Source organism: Macrobrachium rosenbergii, chromosome 48, assembly GCF_040412425.1.
Source record: "Macrobrachium rosenbergii isolate ZJJX-2024 chromosome 48, ASM4041242v1, whole genome shotgun sequence".
NCBI lineage: Eukaryota > Metazoa > Arthropoda > Malacostraca > Decapoda > Palaemonidae > Macrobrachium > Macrobrachium rosenbergii.
In genome coordinates, this window is record NC_089788.1 from 32,746,845 (window position 1) to 32,766,965 (window position 20,121).

The 20,121-nt window shown below is 40.8% G+C and overlaps 1 protein-coding gene across 4 annotated transcripts in view; it reads left to right on the forward strand.

Moving 5' to 3' along the window:
• The window catches only part of LOC136831336 (FK506-binding protein 15-like), a 236,679-nt gene that overhangs the window by 180,816 nt on the left and 35,742 nt on the right, over positions 1 to 20,121 (forward strand). For all 4 annotated transcript variants that reach the window (XM_067091627.1, XM_067091630.1, XM_067091628.1 and 1 more), the window contains 2 exons: positions 11,960 to 12,040; positions 12,143 to 12,346. In XM_067091627.1, the coding sequence (XP_066947728.1) occupies positions 11,960 to 12,040; positions 12,143 to 12,346 (285 nt within the window). The remainder of the gene's footprint in view (positions 1 to 11,959; positions 12,041 to 12,142; positions 12,347 to 20,121) is intronic.

Below are 20,121 nucleotides of genomic sequence, written 5' to 3' on the forward strand. Positions count from 1 at the left end.
TTGTTTTTTGTTGTCCTAGAGGGATTTTATAATTGTTTGCTTCATTTAAGTTTGTTCATATCTGTGGGTAACCTTTTGATATTTTTGATATTGAAATCATTTCTATTTTGCATGATACCTGACCTTAGTTTTAGTGTTTTGTCAATTTCTGTAATCTACATTTTAATTTTTCCTTATGTATCAAAAGCAACACTTTACCTACAGTACATTTATCAGTGAAATTAAAGTGAAAAATTAAAGTAGAATATTAAGTTGATAATATAAACTACTAAGTAAATAATGAAAATAAGAATAAAAAGCATAAGCAAGTGAAGTAGGTGAAGAACAGAGAAACAAAGTGTAATAAATTCCTTTGACAAAAGTCATGCTTAGATACTCAAAAAGGGAAAAGTAGACATACTCCTATGAAAATCTAAAGATCAGGACCTAGGAGCTGGTAGTGGCTTAAGGCCACTCCACATATTCACAGGAAATTTTTTTTGTACAGTTGGAAGATGGCAAAGTGAGAGAGAATGTAAAAGCAAGGTCAAGGATGGAACTCCAAAACTGGGAAAAGGGTGCATTAATTGCAATAATTCATGTGCTTTTCCAGTATATGGTGCCTGCTTGTATGGTCTTTAGCCAAACATTGTAACACCTGTTAACCATCTGGAAAAGAAAGGTAGCCTTTATAAATTTAAATACATTCATATAAACCTAAATAAATGACTAATATTTAAAATAACAAATACAAATTGTTACTTAGCAACAGTATGTTATTTATAGCCTTATATAGATATAGTACTATGCTAAAGTTACTAGGTTGTACACCCTTCATATACACATGATTTATTATCTGAAGGTAGAGGTTATAGCCTTTATTCATGATTATAGTATTTATAAGATATTAAAATACCTTTGCCATAATAAGAGAGCAGTCGTAATTCCTGTTCAGAACTAAATTTGCTAGTTGTAAGTGCTTTCATATAACAAAACCATAACCATTATGGAGCAGTTTTTTTTTTTTACTAAAGCCAGTGGTTGGATTGTAGTTTGCCCCTTCTGTACTTACATAAAGAAATATACAAAATGTGAACAGGTGACTCCAAATGTTGTTGTATCTGCTGTATTAAATGATAATGCTGGAAGTCTTAGTACAGAGCTGCCCATTATCTGTGGATATGTTCCAAGAACCCCTGCATATCCTGTAAACTGCCAGTAATGTACCGGCATGTATTATACACATGCTGATCAAACAAACAGTCTCTTTATACCCACAGAAACCCTATTAACTCTTGTAATGACCATTATTAGTTATACATGAGAAGAATCAAAAAATTATGTACTGTATGCTGTACAGTACTTCATATACAATATAAATAATAAAAAAAGATTTAGACTAATATAATTAACAATTTATTTATGTACATAGTACTAAATGCACATTAGTCAACTTGATTTATGCCCATATAAACCCCAATACATAATATAAGAAGCATCATGGTTTTACATGACAAAGAATAATAAAAAATTTTGGATACAGTATTTCTTATACAAATAAAAAATTATATTAAACTAATGTAAATGATTAATTGATTGATTTGTGTGTATTGAAACTGGCTTCACAACACCTAGGTTATTGATGCCATAATAAAATTAAATAGGAAACTAAAAATAAATAAGTTTCATATAAAATGTCAAAATATATATGTATATATCTGTTCAAGTATGTAATCCATACATACACATACTTTATGTGTATACAGTATGATCTAAATTTTGTTAAGGAAGTCTGCCTCCCTCACAAAGATATATAACTGCTCTATATTACAGCCCTCACCAAGAATTGTAGCTAGGATAAAATGTCCTTCTCTGTCATGTCCCCAGGACAGGAACCTATGTCTCTGATTCCCAAGACTGGGACATTAGACCAACAAATGTCTCACAATCAAGGGCACAATACAGTCATTGCAAAATGGAGGATTTTCATGAGACATCAAGAACCTATGAGTGAGTCTTTTATGTCCAGTCCTTAACCTGCACAACAGCATTTCTTGTCTCCTTGGTGTATAGGGATATGACCAAGGAGACACTGATGATATAATACTGCACAATTTTTGGTTTGTTAAAATATTTCTTCAAAGAAACTGCCAAAACTTTTTAATTTTCTGATCTACTAGAGGATATATATCCTGGGATGGTAGTAGACATCTTCTGGTTTCAGGGGAGGTGACTGCTGACTTAGCAAGTTCATCAGTTTGCTTATTACCAACCACCCCAACCTGCAGAAATTTATTACTTTACCCTTTCTTTTCACTAAAAAGCAGCCATTCCAATATCTCTGAAATCAGAAGGTTTAAAGAGTTAAAAGAGTCCAACAACTGAAGAACATTTCTTGAATCACAATATATAGTAAAACTATTTCCATTCTGAGTTAAAATTTCCTTTAAGTTCTGTAAAATTGCATGCAGTTCAGCTGTAAAAATAGATGCAACAGATGATAATCTCCCACTTCTTTTTACAGTATATCAGGGCACTCCAAACCCAATGCCAGCATCTGACTTTGAGCCATCTGTGAAAACTGCAACAGAGTTACCGGGTTGTGAGGAATGATCTAAAAATATTGACCGCATGGTCTCATTGGAAATTTCTGCCTTGGTAAAGTGAAAATATCTACAAAATTTTACCTCTGGAAGGTTCCAGCGGGGGGCTAACTGAATACCTGGCTGTTAAAATCTCCACCCTTGGCATATTTAATTCCATGAAAATACATTTTACTCTAAAAGCAAATGGTTGAGGTTGCTTGGAGTGATTTCTAATACAAATGCTGTTAAGGATTTAGGGAGCCTCTGAAATCTGTACCAGCTCTGAACCAATAGACGTTGGTAATGTAGACCTAGAGGCATCTCACCAGTATCTACAAGCATGCTCTCAGTGGGAGATAATTTAAAGGCTCCTGTAGCTAATCTTATTCCTCCATGATGGATTGAATTAAGCATTTTGAGGCTATTAGGCTTTGATGAGGTGTACATTCACATCCATATCTTAATTTTGAAAAGGCTAAAGAGTTGTATACTCTCAGCTTCTGAGTTAGTTCAGTCTGCATCCCAATAAGTGTGAGACAGAACTTTCAGCACATTCATTGCTTTCAAGCATTTTGTTTTGATATACTTTAGATGTGAAATCCAAGTCAGCATGCTATCAAAACACAAACCAAGAAACCTTGTTTTACCAACACATGGGATTCTCTGTCCATGTATGAACAGATCTGGATCAGGACGGAATCCTCTTATATGGCAAAAGTGCATGGTTACTGTTTTACTAGCAGAAGATCTAAAACCATTCATCTCAGCCCACCTTACTATATTATCAGTGCAGAGCTGAAGGCGGCGTTCATCCACTGCCATCCTTGTTGCTGCAAAAGATATCAAAAGGTCATCAACAAAAAGAGTATATGTTACATTTGGGGAATTATTTTGGATGCCCCATTGATTGCCAGGGCGTACAAGGTTACACTTACAACACTTCCTCGTGGCACTCCTTGATTGAATATATTTGACATCGTTGCTCCGACCTGAACCTGAAATAACTATTTTTAGTCAAAGGGAGCCACGAGAGCCTCATGCAGTTATGTCTGCCTTAGGCAGCGCCCCGGCTAAATCCCTTATCAAAGAACTTAACGGAAGCTTGTCACTATTGTGATAGGATATCAGGTCTCGGGGGGTCTGCACTTTGACCCCCTATCTGCCGTATTGATGAATCAATTCATGGCTAAACATCTTCACTGGTTACACCTTTCCATTTGCGCTTCCGTGGCTAGTTCGAATGAATCAGGTCAAAACGCAACTACGCATCTACTGCGCATGCGCATGTTGCCAACCCAGTGCTTTTCTAGCCGAGCTTTTTGGTGTGTGTGGTAAAATCTTTTCCAGCGTAATTTGAAGGATTTTCAACTTTACTTGGCATGGAGTCTTCATCTCAGTCAACGGGGAATAAGATAAGTACCTGCCCTACCGCAGTCACAAAATTTAGTCCTGCTTAACTAATATTTTCATATATTTTTTAGTGTCCGAAATGATGGCTCGGGAGCGTCATACCGCTACCCGTATTTAGGCTAGGATTCTGCCTTAATTAAAGCGAATAGCATAGGTTAGGGTAGGATTTTTAGATTCAGCATGTCAAAAAACCCTAGCGTGAAATGTTAAACATGCTTGGAAAGTTTATATAAACCTGCTTGTTACAAAATTATCGATAGCCCGAACGCCAGTGCTAGCGCTAAAGTTAGGCTAACCTTTGCTACTTTTAGGCTTACCGGAGCGGATGATAGCCGCTTTCTGTACTTAAGGTAATTCTTTTTAGTGTTATTTATGTGACGTAACTATATTTTGGACATTTTGATAGTTTTTTGTGTAAAACCTCCGATTTATGCCCCATTATCAGTGTGGAAAAATGATGCGGGCTTCTGGAACATTGTAGAAGGTTCCATCGAAGCTCTGTCAAAGCCTTCAACTCGGAATCGTTTCGTAACGAAAATTGCATATGATACACTGGCTCCCAGTCGAGTTACCAGATACCTCAAGTCGAATTATTTCGAAATAGTAGCTTTTCTCATGACGAATTGATTCGAAATAGTAACTTTTTTATGTTGAATTGATTCGAAATAGTAGCTCTTTTATGTCGAATAGTGTAGTATAGAAATGAGTTATGAACTCAAATACAGGCAGTCCCTGGTTTACGACGGGGGTTCCGATCTTATGCCGCATCGTAAGCCGAAAATCGTCGTAAACCGAAAGATCGTCGAAAATCGTCAAAAAATCCTAAGAAAACCTGACTTTTAATGCTCTGGGTGTATTGAAAATGATGTAAACTGCATTTTTATTGAGTTTTTCATCAAAAAACCCTCCACATTTTTATTATTCTGCTGTTTTGGAGCCATATTTCTTCCGTCCGATTGGCGTACGATGCGTCTTAACCCTGGAACATGCGTCGTAAACCGGGAAATAATTTCTAATGAATATATCTGAAAAGTATCGTAACCTCGGAACGTTGTAAGCCGGACCCGTCGTAAACCGGGGACTGCCTGTAAAGATATGTCGTTCTATTAGCTGTAAGGTTGTTGCCATGCACCAATGAAGTCGTGGGTATCGATTCTTGCCAACGTTATTCGTCTGGGGCGATCGATGTCCTGTATTGGATATACCTAGATCCCCTAGTCTAGGCTAAGCCTACATAGTAGCCCACATTCTTGGTCTATGATACCCTCGACTCGAATGGCATGGATTTACCTGTTGCTCTGTCATAGAACTGACATAATCCCAATACTATTCGACTTCCTTGTTCGTGATCATATATTGCCCATCAGTTGTAGCTCTCCCCCAGTGAGTACCCCCCCTTTTCCCTTGTGCCTAGTGCCCAATGGAGACGAGCCTCGAACAGGGATGTCGACGGGGCATGAAACCAGCCATTCGAGATAGTAGAATGAATGTCACCTCATTCATGAATATAAAAAGAGATGGTAGAATGATTGTCACCTCATTCGAGTATATAAAAACTATATGCTCGTTTTTTCTCATGATGTAATGGCTTATATAACATAATTCCTTAAACATTTTAGGGGTGTTGCATAGTATTTTCTTTTATAGGCTTTGCCAAATAAGTGCGCTAATGCTGCCTGTAAGAATTGGATAGACTCCATCAAGACTCAGCATGAGTTTTGTCGGGGGTGTGCTCCCTGCAGTGTACAGGGTACGGACCATCCATACTGGAGTCCGGAAGGGTGTGACATGTACTGAATGGCTGTCATGGGCTCTTACGGGCGATCACACTGTTTCTGGCTCTATGGCAAATATTAATATACAACATTTAAGAGCATAGGTAAGAGGATTCTCGAAAATCGGCCCAAAAGGTCCTCTTGGCTATTTGCCAGACAAAGGTGTAAGAGATTTTCTCTTCCCCATGGCCAGAATTCAGTCGGTCAGGGGTTATGAGAACTCACCTGATGATGTCGTGGTTGATCCTAATGCATCCACTGTAGTGCCCCCCTTCATACCAGGGGATGAAATCGATTTGGGAGAATCTGAAAATCTGGATGATGAGGGGGATCTATCTGATGCTGAGCCTCGACCCCCAATAGATCAATCGATTCCTGGCAGCATCCCTAGTAAATCGGCTCCTATGGACATCGATGAGGATATATTTCAGTCCGCACAACTGCCTCTACTAAGAGAAAGTTTGCGGTGCATGAAGCTAGGATGTCTGCAATGGAATCAAAGCCGGACAAGTTGATAGAACTACAACTTGCAAAAATCTTTGGATACAGGGGCTCAGGGACAGACTCTGGAGCATGCACAAGTGTCAGCTCCACCTATTGATATAGATGATTTCCTAGATTTAAGAGTGGTGGAGGACGAGCCAGAGCAGTATAATCCCTGGGTGGTGGCATCACGGCTAGCTAGAGCGGTGGATGGCATGTTCTATGATAGTGATGTATGCACCCCTCTAGCCAGGTTAGAGTTTGCAAAACCTTTTGTCCACTTCAAAGGTAGTAAGTTTCGCTTTCGATGCCAAACAACTAAGACTCTGGCTATGGTACCGGAGGAAACCATGATTTTTACCCAGGATCAGGCGAAGGGCTTCCTTACTAATATCTGCCAGGACCTGGGAGGTAGTGCTCTGGGCACCCAGGTTCTTGCTAGGAACCTTCCCGCCTGGAAAGTACCAGTTGGTGAGAAGTTCCCATCTATCACCAATAAACTGTTCAAATCTTGGGAAAAGAACTGGGTAGAGTCAGCCGCCCATGGGACGAAGTTCTCCTTAAAGGAACTCCAGGACTTTGGAACAGTTATGCCGGATCCCATGGACGATATAACAAAACCATTAGCAGGCTTCACAGAGGTGATGAAGAACGGCAAATTTCTTGCAAACCATGCCCGTTCATGCTTTTTTGCGGACACTCCTTACCTTGCCCACACCCTGTGTGTTCAGGAGTTCGAGGCGAGGAAACTATTAATGTCCTGCATTACAACCTTGACGTTAATGGAATCTCAGGCATACCGCTGTGACCAGCAAAGAGATTCATTGCTCCAAAGGTTACAACTTCGGAACATGGGCCCAATCTTCATTCACCTTCTGGAGGCTTGGGCGGCGTTCCAAATTAAAACTTAGACGTCAAGCCTTTGAAATTCGCTGACCAGAAGTCTATGCCAGTAAAGGAGCTCCTCTTCGCCTCCCCTATGTGTAGTGACCTCTTCCCTAGGGACATAGTAACCAAGTTGAATAATATTGCTACCCACGAGGTATCAAATTTGAGGATTTACTAAGATATGACCGGAAGCAGACCTAAGGGGGTAAAACGCAGGTAGAAGGCTTTTAAAGCACCAGCTCTTCCTGCGTCAGACCCAGGACAAGGTCCCTCTTCCCATAAACAATTCCTATGCCGCACTCTCAACCATCCTTGAAGAGCAGCAGTGCACTGCCATCTCAACAACCCCAATTTAGGCAGTTCCAGGAGGCTCGAGGCGGTCGTGGAAGAGGCGGATCCTTTCGAGGGAAGAAAGGTAACAGGGGAGGATGAGGTGGTGGTAGAGGTCAGTTCAACCAATGAGACATTTCAGGTTGGGGGCAGACTGAAGAGGTTCCAGGAAGCCTGGAAAGTGTCCCCTTGGGCTTATCAAGTGGTATCAAAAGGTCTGCGCTGGGATTGGAGGGGCCCCTTCCGCAACAAATACTTTCATCAGCGCAGCACAAAAGAGTCGATCCTATTTGTGAACGAAATGCTAATAAAGGACACAATAGAGAAATGCCACTTTATCAGGTTCCAGGGGAGGCTTTTCAGTGTTCCAAAGAGGGACTCTCAGGAAAGGAGAGTCATTCTGGACCTCTCTGTCCTCAACAAAGCAATAAATTGTCCCTAATTCAAAATGCTGATGATAGATCAGATAAGACATACCTTTCCAAAGGACAGCTACGCCTCTTCTATCGACTTGAAAGATGCATATTGGCACATTCCAATCCAACCTCATTTTCGCCAGTATCTAGGATTCGTCTGGGTCGCCAGTCGTACAGATTCAAAGTGATGCCATTCGGCCTCAATGTAGCCCCCAGAGGGTTCAGACCTTGCAGGACTTCGGGTTCCTAATCAACTGGGAAAAGTCACGGCTGAAGCCAGAAAAGAAGTTCAGATGGCTAGGCCTACAATGGTGTCTAGAAATCGGAAAGCTAGCCCTACCAGGAGACCTCCAGGAGGTCAATAGTAGATCAGGTAAGAGGTTCAGAAAAGCCAAGAGTTTTTCCAGAAGGAACCTAGAAGTGCTGCAGGGCAAACTACTATTTGCATCAATAGTAGATCCAGTCTTGAAAACGACTTTGAAGGATTTGAACCGGATTCTCATTTTAAAGGCAAACAAATCATTCAGAGACCACAAGGTCCCGATGAAAAGGAGGTGCAAGACAGTGCTCAAACCGTGGGCATCGAATCAGGCCCTGAAATCTTCAGTCCGGCTAGTCCCGAAACCAGTCTCAGTGACCATTTATATGCATGCTTCAGCGAAGGACGCATGTTGGGGGGACACTCAGATCAGAACAGAGTGTCCGGAAAGTGGTCGGGAGTCCTCAGATCTTGCCATATCAGTATCAAAGAAATGATGGCAGTGCTCCTGTCACTCAAGGGACTGAAACCCAAGAGGGGATCTCACATTCAGTTGTTCATAGACAAGCCGATGGTACAATGCTTGAAGCATGGGGATCAAGGTCAAAGCCACTGAATCATATAGTGCTGGGGATCGTGAGATTAGCTCAGGTGAAGAAATGGTCTCTGTCAGCATCCCACCTTGCAGGAGCTCAGAATGTCCTAGTGGACTCCTCTCCAGATTCAAAGCCCAGGAAAGGGAGTGGGAACTGGACAGCCTGTCATTCAGCAGGATCCTTCAAGATCACCCATATCTTCAGGTAGATCTGTTCGCAATACGCGACAATCACAAATTACCGAATTTTGTCACCCCCTATCACGACCTTCGAGCAGTAGCCAGAGACGCTTTCGCTGGACGGGAACCTGCTGGGGAACATTTATCTGTTTCCCCTAACGAATTTATTAATGAAAGTGGTACAACTCCTCAAGGAGTTCAAGGGAAGGGGAGTAGTGATTGCTCCAATGTAGCCAAACAGCCCTTGGTTTCCAATCCTACAGAAGCTGACTTTTCATCACAAGCCACTACATCTTCCTATTCTTTCCCAGCAGGTTCAAGGGATAACTGTCTACGCCGCCTCCTTTCTGACGAAAAGCCTTCACGTGTGGACTTTCTCAGATCCCTGTGCTTCATGGAATGGTCACCTGAAGGCAGGGAATTCTTAATCACTAATATTAAGGGGAAATCTGCCAAACAGTATCAGTCAGTGTGGAACAAATTTGTTTAATTTGTTAGGGACCGTAAACCAACTACCATCGATAATAACTTTGTGGGGTAGTTCTTTGTGTTTGTATTTGACGTAAAAAAGTTGGCTCCTTCCACTATTAAAAATCACAAGGTGGCCCTTGCGGTTCCTTTAAGGTACGGATTCAGAGTAGAGGTGCATTCAGAAGTGTTTGAAATGATGATGAAATCAATGGCTCTCCGCAGGCCGAGTGAACAACCATGTGAATTATCATGGGATATAGATATAGTCCTAGCTGCTCTGAACAGACGTTCAGACAATAATATGAAATTTTTGTTAGAAAAAACGTTTTTAGTGGGCCTGGCGATGGGAGCCAGATCAGCGGAGATCCATGCGCTAAAAAGAGGAGATCAGTTTTGTTCTTTCGGAAAGAATAAAGTAACTTTTTCATTCGGAGATTTTTTAGCTAAAAATGAGAATCCGTTTCATAGACGGAAACCCATAGTTATCCCTCCTTTGCCCTCTAATCCGAAGCTGTGTCCAGTGGCCACAGTGAAAAAGTACCTTGATCGCACCAACCATATCACGCAAGGGCCCCTCTCTTTTTGGTACCAAACGAAAGCACCCCACTTTGCCTAGAAAGCCTCAGAACCAGCATTTGTAAGTTAATTGTAGATCTATGCCCAGGATCAGACCCAAAGTCACATGACCTCCATAAGTACGCAGCCTCACTTGCCTTTTTCGGTAACTTTAGTATGGAGGACTATCTAAGTACACAGGGTGGTCTGGGCTTGGAGTGTTTGTCAAACACTATGTTAAACAAATGTGAGGTGTCCAGACTGCATGCATATCCCTCGGCAAAGTCGTAGGCAAGAGATAAGGACGCCCAGAAGGTGAATTGGCTGGCAAGAGGAACTCTTCCTTTAAAGTGAGTGAGTGTTTTAAAAACCGATAGGTTATTTTTTCCTATTATAGTCTATTTCTTTTGCTCTTCACCAATACACAGTCTCTTCGGAGACAGCTTAAAGGGTGGGCTGTTACAGCCGTAAAGGGAAAGGATTTTAGATTTCGGTTTGAACCCAAGGGAAGCGAAAAAGCTTTTTTGGTTAGGGATAGTGGCTAAAAGTCCATCCTCCCTGTCAAATGATGTTTGACGGCTTTATAAATATACAAAAAGCCTCTTTAAAATGTTCTCTGGTACACCTGCATGAGGCTCTCGCGGCTCCCTTTGACTAAAAAACGGGGTTTGAACCCGAAGGGAAATGAAAACCCTATTTTTAGTCTGGGAGCCGTGAGAGCCTCAGACCCTCCCAGTTAGCATTAAGTATATTGGGTTATGCCCACCCCTTCATTTGCAGGGAGTATAACCTTTTAGGGAGGCGCGGCTATTCCTACATTGGGTTGGCAACATGCGCAGTAGATGCGTAGTCGCGTTTTGACCCGATTCATTCGAACTAGCCATGGAAGCGCAAATGGAAAGGTGTAACCAGTGGAGATGTTTAGCCATGAATTGATTCATCAATGCGGCGGATAGGGGGTCAAAGTGCAGACCCCCCGAGACCTGATACCCTATCACAATAGTGACCAGCTTCCGTTAACCGGAATGAATACGTGGCAACCCTGTGCTATAAGTTCTCTGATAAGGGATTTAGCTGGGGCGCTGCCTAAGGCAGACGTAACTGCATGAGGCTCTCGCGGCTTCCAGACTGAAAATAGGGTTTTCATTTCCCTTCGGGTTCAAACCCCGTTTTTTATCCTAAATTTTCGTTTGAAACTTACATATTTTAATATTTTAATATCGATGTCTAAAAATGAACCTTGCTTTGGACGATCCTCATTAGTAAAAGGAAATTCACTTGGATATATAGACAAGACATCAGACGGCATATTCCTAGCCTTTAATGATAGGAAATTATCAATAAATATAATCTCCCATTCATATGATTAATGTTTGAAAATTTGGAGTCATAAAATGCCAATACAAGTTGACAATATTTGGATTGTAATTAGAATCCATAGGGATTCCCCCTTTTTTTTTTTTGTCTTTCAACAAAACTTTAACATCTCCACAAAGTTAATTGTACTTATACAGTATTGATTTTTGTATGGGTAACTATATTTCTGGTTCAGGTTTGAAGTATTAATTATATAATGCTACAATACAAAAACATGGAAGGTGCAGTGCGGTTCTCTCGTTATGGCTAATAACTAAACCCAGTTGGTCAGACATGGTTTGAAATAAAGAACCAAAATTTCTTGTAACAAGGTAATTTTTGGGGAATTTGATTATTATTTCGCAGACAGAAGCAAACCTAAATGTGCAAGTTTGTGGAGGGAAGTTGAACTTGAAGTTTTGTTAGCAAGAAGCTTCACTGCACTTTACTGTTCATTATTATAAAGATTTATACAACACTGAATAAACAGTTTCTGAATGACTTGGAAGCTTTTTGTAATGAATTGCAACTTGGTGTAAAGATGAAAAGTGTAAGAAAATAACAAGGCGAGGTATGTTGTAATGTATTACAGCCTTTATTGATTTACAGAGTGCAATACAGCACTGTATAGCCAATTAAGTGGGTGTATAGAGCTAATTACTACATTTTTTTTCCAGTTGGAGGAAAAGTTAGCTGAACAGCAGGCTCTGAATGCTGAAGTTAGACAGGATCTTAGTCAGCAGGTCTCCAAGTATCAGGTAATAATAATGAGTGCATAATGAGTATGTGTTTCTCTCATTAGTTTTATATTATTTATAAATAATGTTTGATTTATATTACATGTTATTTTTTTATGTTAGGCACAGATTCAGAAACTGGAAGTGGAGAAGAAGGCATTAGAGAATTCAAATGGTGATGTTAAAAGTACATCAGATTCAGAAGAAGTTGTCGCTACTGTCAAGAAGGTTATGAACACAGTATTTCGAAGTCTTAAGCCGCAGTTTACAGAAAAGGAATCATACTCTGGGGCGTTTGTCACTCAGACACTTCTCGCAGTTATAAGGGTATTTATTGCATCTTATTATAGATCATTAGGTTTTTTAGATCAAAACAACTCTTTCACTTTTGATTTTAAATGTTACTGATATTAGAAAAATCTTGCTAGTATTATAGGTTTGAGTGATGTTTTCCTATATTTTTGATGATGTGTAAGCCATTCATTATTTTAAAGAGTGTTGTGAAAGAACATGTAGGCTGGTATTGAGTTATGGTTTACAAGAAGGAATCGAGTCTCTAATTAAATATTATCAATAGAAAGATTTGACATTTTGCTTGGCTGTGTACCCAAAAGGAAGGATTTTAAGTTAGTAAGAGGACTAAGATTTGTTTTTAGGAGGTATAAAAGGTCTGTAGCCCAAGGTTGATGCAGTTAGCAACAGCAGTGGCATTGCAGACCTAACTTAAGGTAGTGCAACTAGACTTAAGATTTAGTATATTATTTGGAGTGAATCTTACCTACTGTTAAAGTTAGCTTATATCTTCGTGCCATTAGGTGTGATCAGCACTCAAAATAAAGCAAAATACTGTAGACCCCCTGTATTTGTTGAGGTTAGGGACCAAAACCGCCTGTGAGTAGCTAAAATTCGCGAGTACTTGAGACTCCCCTGTACAATTAGATCAGGATGTTGGAACAAATTTGAAGGTTCTTAAATAAAACCCTGATTTTCCTTAATCTAATTTATTGTCTTGATATTACAGTGTTCTATGACCTTCAATCTTAACTCCACCTAACTCGACCTATACTAACTTCGCCTAACTTAATACTTAAGCTCATCAAAACTTATTCTACCTCAGTCTTAATCCTACAGGAAAAAAAACAGCAAAATACTTCAGCTGCATATAGTATCAACCAAATAATGTACAGTATACACAAAAGATATTAAACTAATAATCTGGTGCAAATTATTTACCTTAATATGCACACTTGAAAGATAAGTCTTTATCTAATCTACTTGAAACTGTCCAGCATTGATATAGTATATAACTTCACTGTCAGCCTGAATTACACTTTGATTCAGCTCACAGTGGTTTTGTAATGTCCTTGGGATACTTCTACAACAATCACTTACTGGGAAACTTGAATAAATCAGACTGTATGTTCCCAAAACTGATTTTAAAACAGTTTATAATACAGTTCACACAACTGAGTTGCACACTGAGTTTTCCATATTTCCAACAGAAATGTTCAGCAAAACACCAGTTTTCATCATATGTCCCATTACCCAATTAATGACCACATTGAGCAATTTACAAACAATACTTGCTGCAAAGCATGGCAAGCATTCAACTATGGGCATCCAGGTGAAGGGGAGTCCACTCTACCTTACCATTTCCAAGCAAATTGCAAGTAGAAAAAGAAAAAAATAACATGAAAAACCCTTCAAGCATTTACAAACAAAAACAATAAAGAAAGAAAAAGCAAATTTATTAGTTCATACCAACCAAAATACTGCCATACTTCCCTTTACTAAGATAAAGGGAATCTCATTTCCTTATTTTCAAAATGCCTTTTTCACGACCCATTCATATTTCAGAACTGGACCTTGACTTCGGGTCCATGGCCTCTCATTCACCACCTCTTCTTCACTCACTTCTACCCCAACCACACCAGACTCACCTAGCCTTGGTTCCGAACTACTTACACCAAACTCACTCAAACTCTGGAGACTTATGTCGGCTCCAACTTCACTAACACCTGACATGGCTTCTATCATCTCTTCCATACAGTACTCTCATTTATCTCCTCTACGCTCCTCCTCAAGCTACCTAAAACTCCTCCACTTACACTCTCCAGCACTGCTAACTCTTTATCACTCACACTCACTCCCACACTCACTCTTTCAACACTTTCACTCAAAGGAAACTCACACACACTGTATGTACCGTCTTCCTCACGACCTGGCATTGCTTCCAGTTCACCCAACTCTTGCGTATCCTCGTCCACATTCCTTGTACTCACCAAGCTCACTCCTTCCACATCCCCCTCAAATCGTTTGAAATCAATTACACCCTCAATTACACCCTCATTCTCACTACAGTACTACCTAACAACATCGCAAGGGTATTTACATATCTCATGCCTACTGGCTTCTCAAACTCCTCAAAATCAAACAGTCCATCCCGTGTACTCTCTGCAAACAACTCAGTATATGTACCCTTACTCTTTCTACTCCTCCTTTTAGGCTTTCTCTTATGTTCCACCAACACTAGCTGTTTATCTCCCCAATTTATATCTTCTATTTCTTCACTTTCCTTTTCCCTTTCCTCCCTTAATAACTTCCTAATGGGATGCTCTATCATGTATTTCGGTGGTTCTCTCCATCTTCTCAGCTGATTATAATGTGCTCATATTACCCTCACATTTCCTTCTTTATTCCTGTCTCATGCACATAACTCATCCATTAGATCACACTGTTTTCTCTACATATGGACCTTTGTACTTTTCATGCATCTTACTCACTGTCAACCTTCCCTTCTCAACCACTTCCTTCAACACCTTATTACCCACTCTGAAACACTCAAACCTTTCATTTGCCTGCCTCCACACATCCTGCTCGTCTTCATTCAAATTCAACCTCACTCTCACATACCTCTCGTAATTCATTACATACTCACTTGGAGGTATGCCTTTGCTTTTATGTACTGACCCATTGTACATTGCTATCACTCTTCCTAACAACAAATCCCATTCATTCTCTCCTATTAGTCAACATTTGTAACAGCTCACTCAGAGTCCTTATGGTTTGCTCCACTAACCCATTTGCACTCGGCATGTATGGAGTTGTTATTTTGTGCTTGACATTCCGTTCTTTCAACATTTGCTCAAACGGTCTACCAACAAACTCCGGCCCATTATCACTCAACATTCTTGCTGGCTTTCTCACACATGCAGGCAACAAGACCATACTGACGACTCCTGCAACATTCTCACTAGTTTAATTCTTCACAGCTGCAAAATTTAACAACTTACCCTTATGATCTACCATAACAACTGCTCCTGCATTTCCTCTCGCAGTTACCGGTAAAGCCACACAATCAGTTGCCACTAATTCAAACAGTTCTCTCATACTTAACTTCAAAACAGGTGGACTAGCATACACTCTCTGATATTTTCCCTTCTGACATTCTTCGCATGTAACTGCCACATCCGTACAAATTTTCCTCAAATATGGGGAAAACATACGCTCTTTCATACACTCAATCAACTTAAACTTCCCCATATGTCCATATTTCTCATGGACTAACATGCACATCCCCACTACTCCACTCATCGAAAACACTGGCATGTACATCAACTCTCCCATCTTCTCTCTTGAAAAATACACCACTCCTTCACACAACACAAATCTCTGAGCAAACCGCATCCATTTACCCAACAACAAAGGCCATCTTCTTTTAGGTACTCCCTCTCTAATACACCACTATGCCAGCAATCATCATCAAACTTACTTGTCCATTTTCCTCCACATACAAATTCACACTGGTTTCATTCCCCATTCGGATTTCTATAATTTCTTGTTCTGGGTACACTTTTACCCTGTTTTTCTTCAAAAATGTGTACCTCAGCAACGTATCATACTTTTCATTCACTCTGTCTGCAGCGTAAAAATCCTCCTCCTCCAGCCTTATTCCTGCAACCACAACCGACTCAACAAATCTCGCACACACCCTTACCTCCAATCCTTCAATCCTGTCACGTATCCAGCACATTCCTGCTTCTGTGCTATGTTTTCTTTTATTTTCTCATATGCCTCTCTGAAAACCACATTTCCACTACAACCAGTATCAGTCAATGTTTTCAATAACACTCCACCACATTCTACTCCAACACACAAACAATTATCTACATGTTCCCCAAAACAGACATCCCCACTCACAAACCCCCTCTCTCACATGCGTTACATCTATCCCTTCCATACCAGAAGGCTCACCACAGTAAACCCCCTTCACACCTAGTTTCCCTAGGGTTGGGGTTTGGTATGACAGACTTCCTTCATGTGACCCTCCATTCCTCATCCTTCACACTTGCTCTGAGGGTTCTTACATGTCCTGGCAAAATGCTCAAGCATTCCACAGTTTCTACAATGACTTCCACTTACTCATACTCTCCTTTCACTCAGGCAGTCTCTCACTCGATGTCCTACCTTTCCACAGCCGAAACACTTCATCTCTTTCGCTTGTGGGCAGTCCTTCAACATATGCCCTCTCTTTCCACAGCTGAAACACTCATCATTGACCCATCTGCAATCCGCTTTCACATGCCCAGTCCCTCTACACCTGAAACACTCTTTACTACTATTACTACTCACTCTTATCTGCCTTCCCTGCACATTCCCATTCGTTCTACCCACACTTCCACTCCTAAACCTCTCACGGCTTCTGCTCGAGCTCCTGTTCCCATTATTCCCCACATTCACTTGCACATTCTTTCATCCTCTTTCCACCCGGTCTCTCCTACACTCCTCCAACAAGGCTTTCATCACACTTAGCTCCTCACTCATCAAAGCGTCCTTATAATTCCTTCCCTTTACCACCTCAGACCCAACGTAAATCTCCTTTGGTTCATCCTCATCCACCCTCAGGTGTTCTAGGATTTCTAAAACATCCTCCCAACTTAAACTCTTCCCCAACCACTGCTTTCGATATTTTTTCTTCTCATTTAGAGTTACCCTAATCTTCTCAGGGATGGTGGTCAAGAACTTCCTTGTGAGGTGTTTGTTTCCCTCAATTCCTTCCTCTCCATACTTCCCTCTGGCCAATGCTTCTGACCTATGAGCATACAAGCCCACTTCCTCTCCAGCCTTCATCTTTGCCTCCTCGAACCTATCATCCCTCTTTTATACAACACTGCCTTTCATTCTTTTCACCTGCTTAATCACTCTAGCCTTCACGGACTCATACCCTGGCTCACCTTGACACATACTTGTATAGCACATCTTCAATTGCCCATCCAAGAACTCTCCCAGCTGCTTCATCCGCACACTTTCACTTTCATTTTCCCCGTACTTTTGTCTACAATACTCCTCATACTCCTCAAAAAAGTCATATATGTCTCTTCCCTTCCCGATGTTAAATCTCTCAGTCCGGAGAACATCCCTCAGGAACATCGTTTTGGCCTCTTTCTCCTCTGCCTCACTCAAACTTACACTACTACTACTACTACTACTACCACTTCCAATCTTCCTGGAAGCCTTTCTGAAGGGCAAAGGATGATTTCTGTCGACATGTAGGAAATGCACTTCCACATACCTGTACACCTTCAGTCAAAGAAAAGTATTCTCCTGTGTGGTGGAGTTTTTAGCTGGATAGATTCATCTGCTTGGTATACCATATCAGAGTAGTTCTCTCATATTTGGACAACTGGTTCATTCTCACCAATTTGTTTCTGACAACCTTGATGGTGAAAAATTATGTTTTATGTCTAACGTCAGAGCAGGGCAGTTTGTTCAATTTTGACTAATCTATGCTTTTCTGCCACTTTTGAGAACTTTAATGGGTTGCTTTTAGACCTCAAGAACCTTTACACTGTCCTTAGATGTCTCAGGGACAGATTGGGGGGCCATTCTCAGAAACATTTGATGTCACAGAGTTGAAGGTAAACCACTTACAGCTCTTGACAGTTTGGAATGGTCTTTCGCAAGCAGAACATGTAGTCAGAGACAATACTATCGCAGTCTTTTCTGTCAATTCAACCTCTCGATTCTTGCTTAAGACAAAAAGGCAGATCAAGAGATTTGTTCAGGCTACCAAAGAAACTTTCTTTTCCTTTGGCCAGAGTCCAGCAACATCATTCCTTTACCTTGTTTTATGCTAGGGAAAAACATTTTTATTAAAGACCAACATAGCAGAAAAGGGCAAGGTGTACAGTCAGATAGTCTCCTCTTCCTCAGGTATGCCAGAAGTTGTGGTACCTCTGGGGAGACCCAAACACCAGTCTGTTCACAACTGCCCAAAACACTACTCTCCCAGTTTACTGCCCTCCATGCCAGGATCCTGAGGCATGTGAGGAAATACTCAACAAGTTGTGAGCTTTGCAGAACACGAGGATGATTTTGATAGCTCGTTGCTGGTCCCAAAGGGATTGGTTCCTCTAACTTCCTTTTGTGGTAGTGGATGTTCCTTGTTTTCTTCCATTCAGGAAAGATCTTTTCAGACAGTCTTATTTGAGAAGATTCCATCAAACCTCCACATGCTTTCATCTGACTGCATGGAGATTGTCAATTGTCTTTCACAAGCTAAGGGCATTTCTAGAATGGCCAAGGAAGCAATCCTTAAGCCCTGGAGGCCCTCCACTGTTAGACATGTGTATCAGTAACAGTGGTCAGTTTATTGATCTCGGTGCTTTTACCAGAGTACTATCCAGCACCTGTTCACTAGATAGGCTGAATTAAGTTCTGCCAGTTTCTCAGGTAGGCAAAGCAGTTTTCTGTCACAGCGATCACAGGATGTTGCTTTTACATTGCATTCAGTTCTGCATTATGCTGACTGGAATATTGCTCACAATTTAAAGTTTGAAGAGGTTTTCTATCTTTTGTGCTGGAAATTTCATTCTCCCTATCATGGTTTACTATAACATTTAGACATAGTCCTCCAGTTTTTAACATGACCTCAGTTTGAGCCTTTTGATAAGGCACCACTTAAGAACTTTGAAGACACCTTTCTTTTAGCTCTTGCTGGGGCAAAGTGTGTTAGTGGGCTTCAAGCCCATTCTTGTATGTGGGCTTTGTTCTAGTGGCAACCTCTCTCTTTTCTTTCATTGCTTAGAGAAAAGATATAGAAGTGAAAGCCCTTCTCAGATTTGTGACAGTGCCTAATTTAACTGCTTTGGTTGGCAATGAAGAATGGCTGTCTTATGTCCAGTTAGAACTCTTAAGGGTTTACCTGGATGGACATAAGCCTTTAAGAGGAGGAGTTAGGTATTTATCTTTGGTTTTAGGAGATCAAACACTCCTATGACCAAGAAATCTTAAGTCAGTGCACACAGAGCTGATTCCTGAACTTTTACCTTTTTTGAAAATGGTCCTCATGGCTTCCGTACCATAAGTATGTCTTTATTTCCTTTAAAACCTTTTGATAGAGGAGGTTGTCATGCAGCTCAGGGGAGATGTAACTGTTGTTGATTCATATTATTTGCAAAATGTTGAAATTTAGCATGAGGTGTAAAGCCCTTAATCCTATCATTGCTGCAGGGACGCTTTCTCCTGAACCAAATATGATAGTAACCTTGCTTTCTATCTTATCGTTAGTTGTTAGGAAATCCCACTACTGGTGCATAGGAGTGAACATTCACATTGAAGGTGGTAGTTGTCTGTAGTATTGGACTGTCAATTATGGACTTTCGACTCAGGCACAGGAGTCACTACAGTCAGTCCCTGGTTAAGGTTAATGGCAGGGGTTCTGTTCCCAACTGAGTGCCGCTAACCAAAAATCACTGCTAACCGAAAACCAGCGATAGTAGTGTTGATAAACCACTTAATGGCACCGCTAACCAGATATCTGCACCGATAAACCACTTACCGATGCCAATAAACTGCTTACCGATGTAACACCGTAACACCAAAACGCTGTTAACCGATGCCTCTGGTAAGCTGGGACTACCTGTAGTACTCTACGAGATAGAGTCCTTACTTCCTTGTAAGGATCCTCTGAAAAGTATAGCTACGATGGCCTTACACCCTGTTGTGGTTCCAACTTAGGCAACAGTACTTGCCAGTAAGGATCACACAACAGGCAGGAATATTGAGAAGCTTTTTTTCCCCGCATTAAGAAGGTTTTAGTT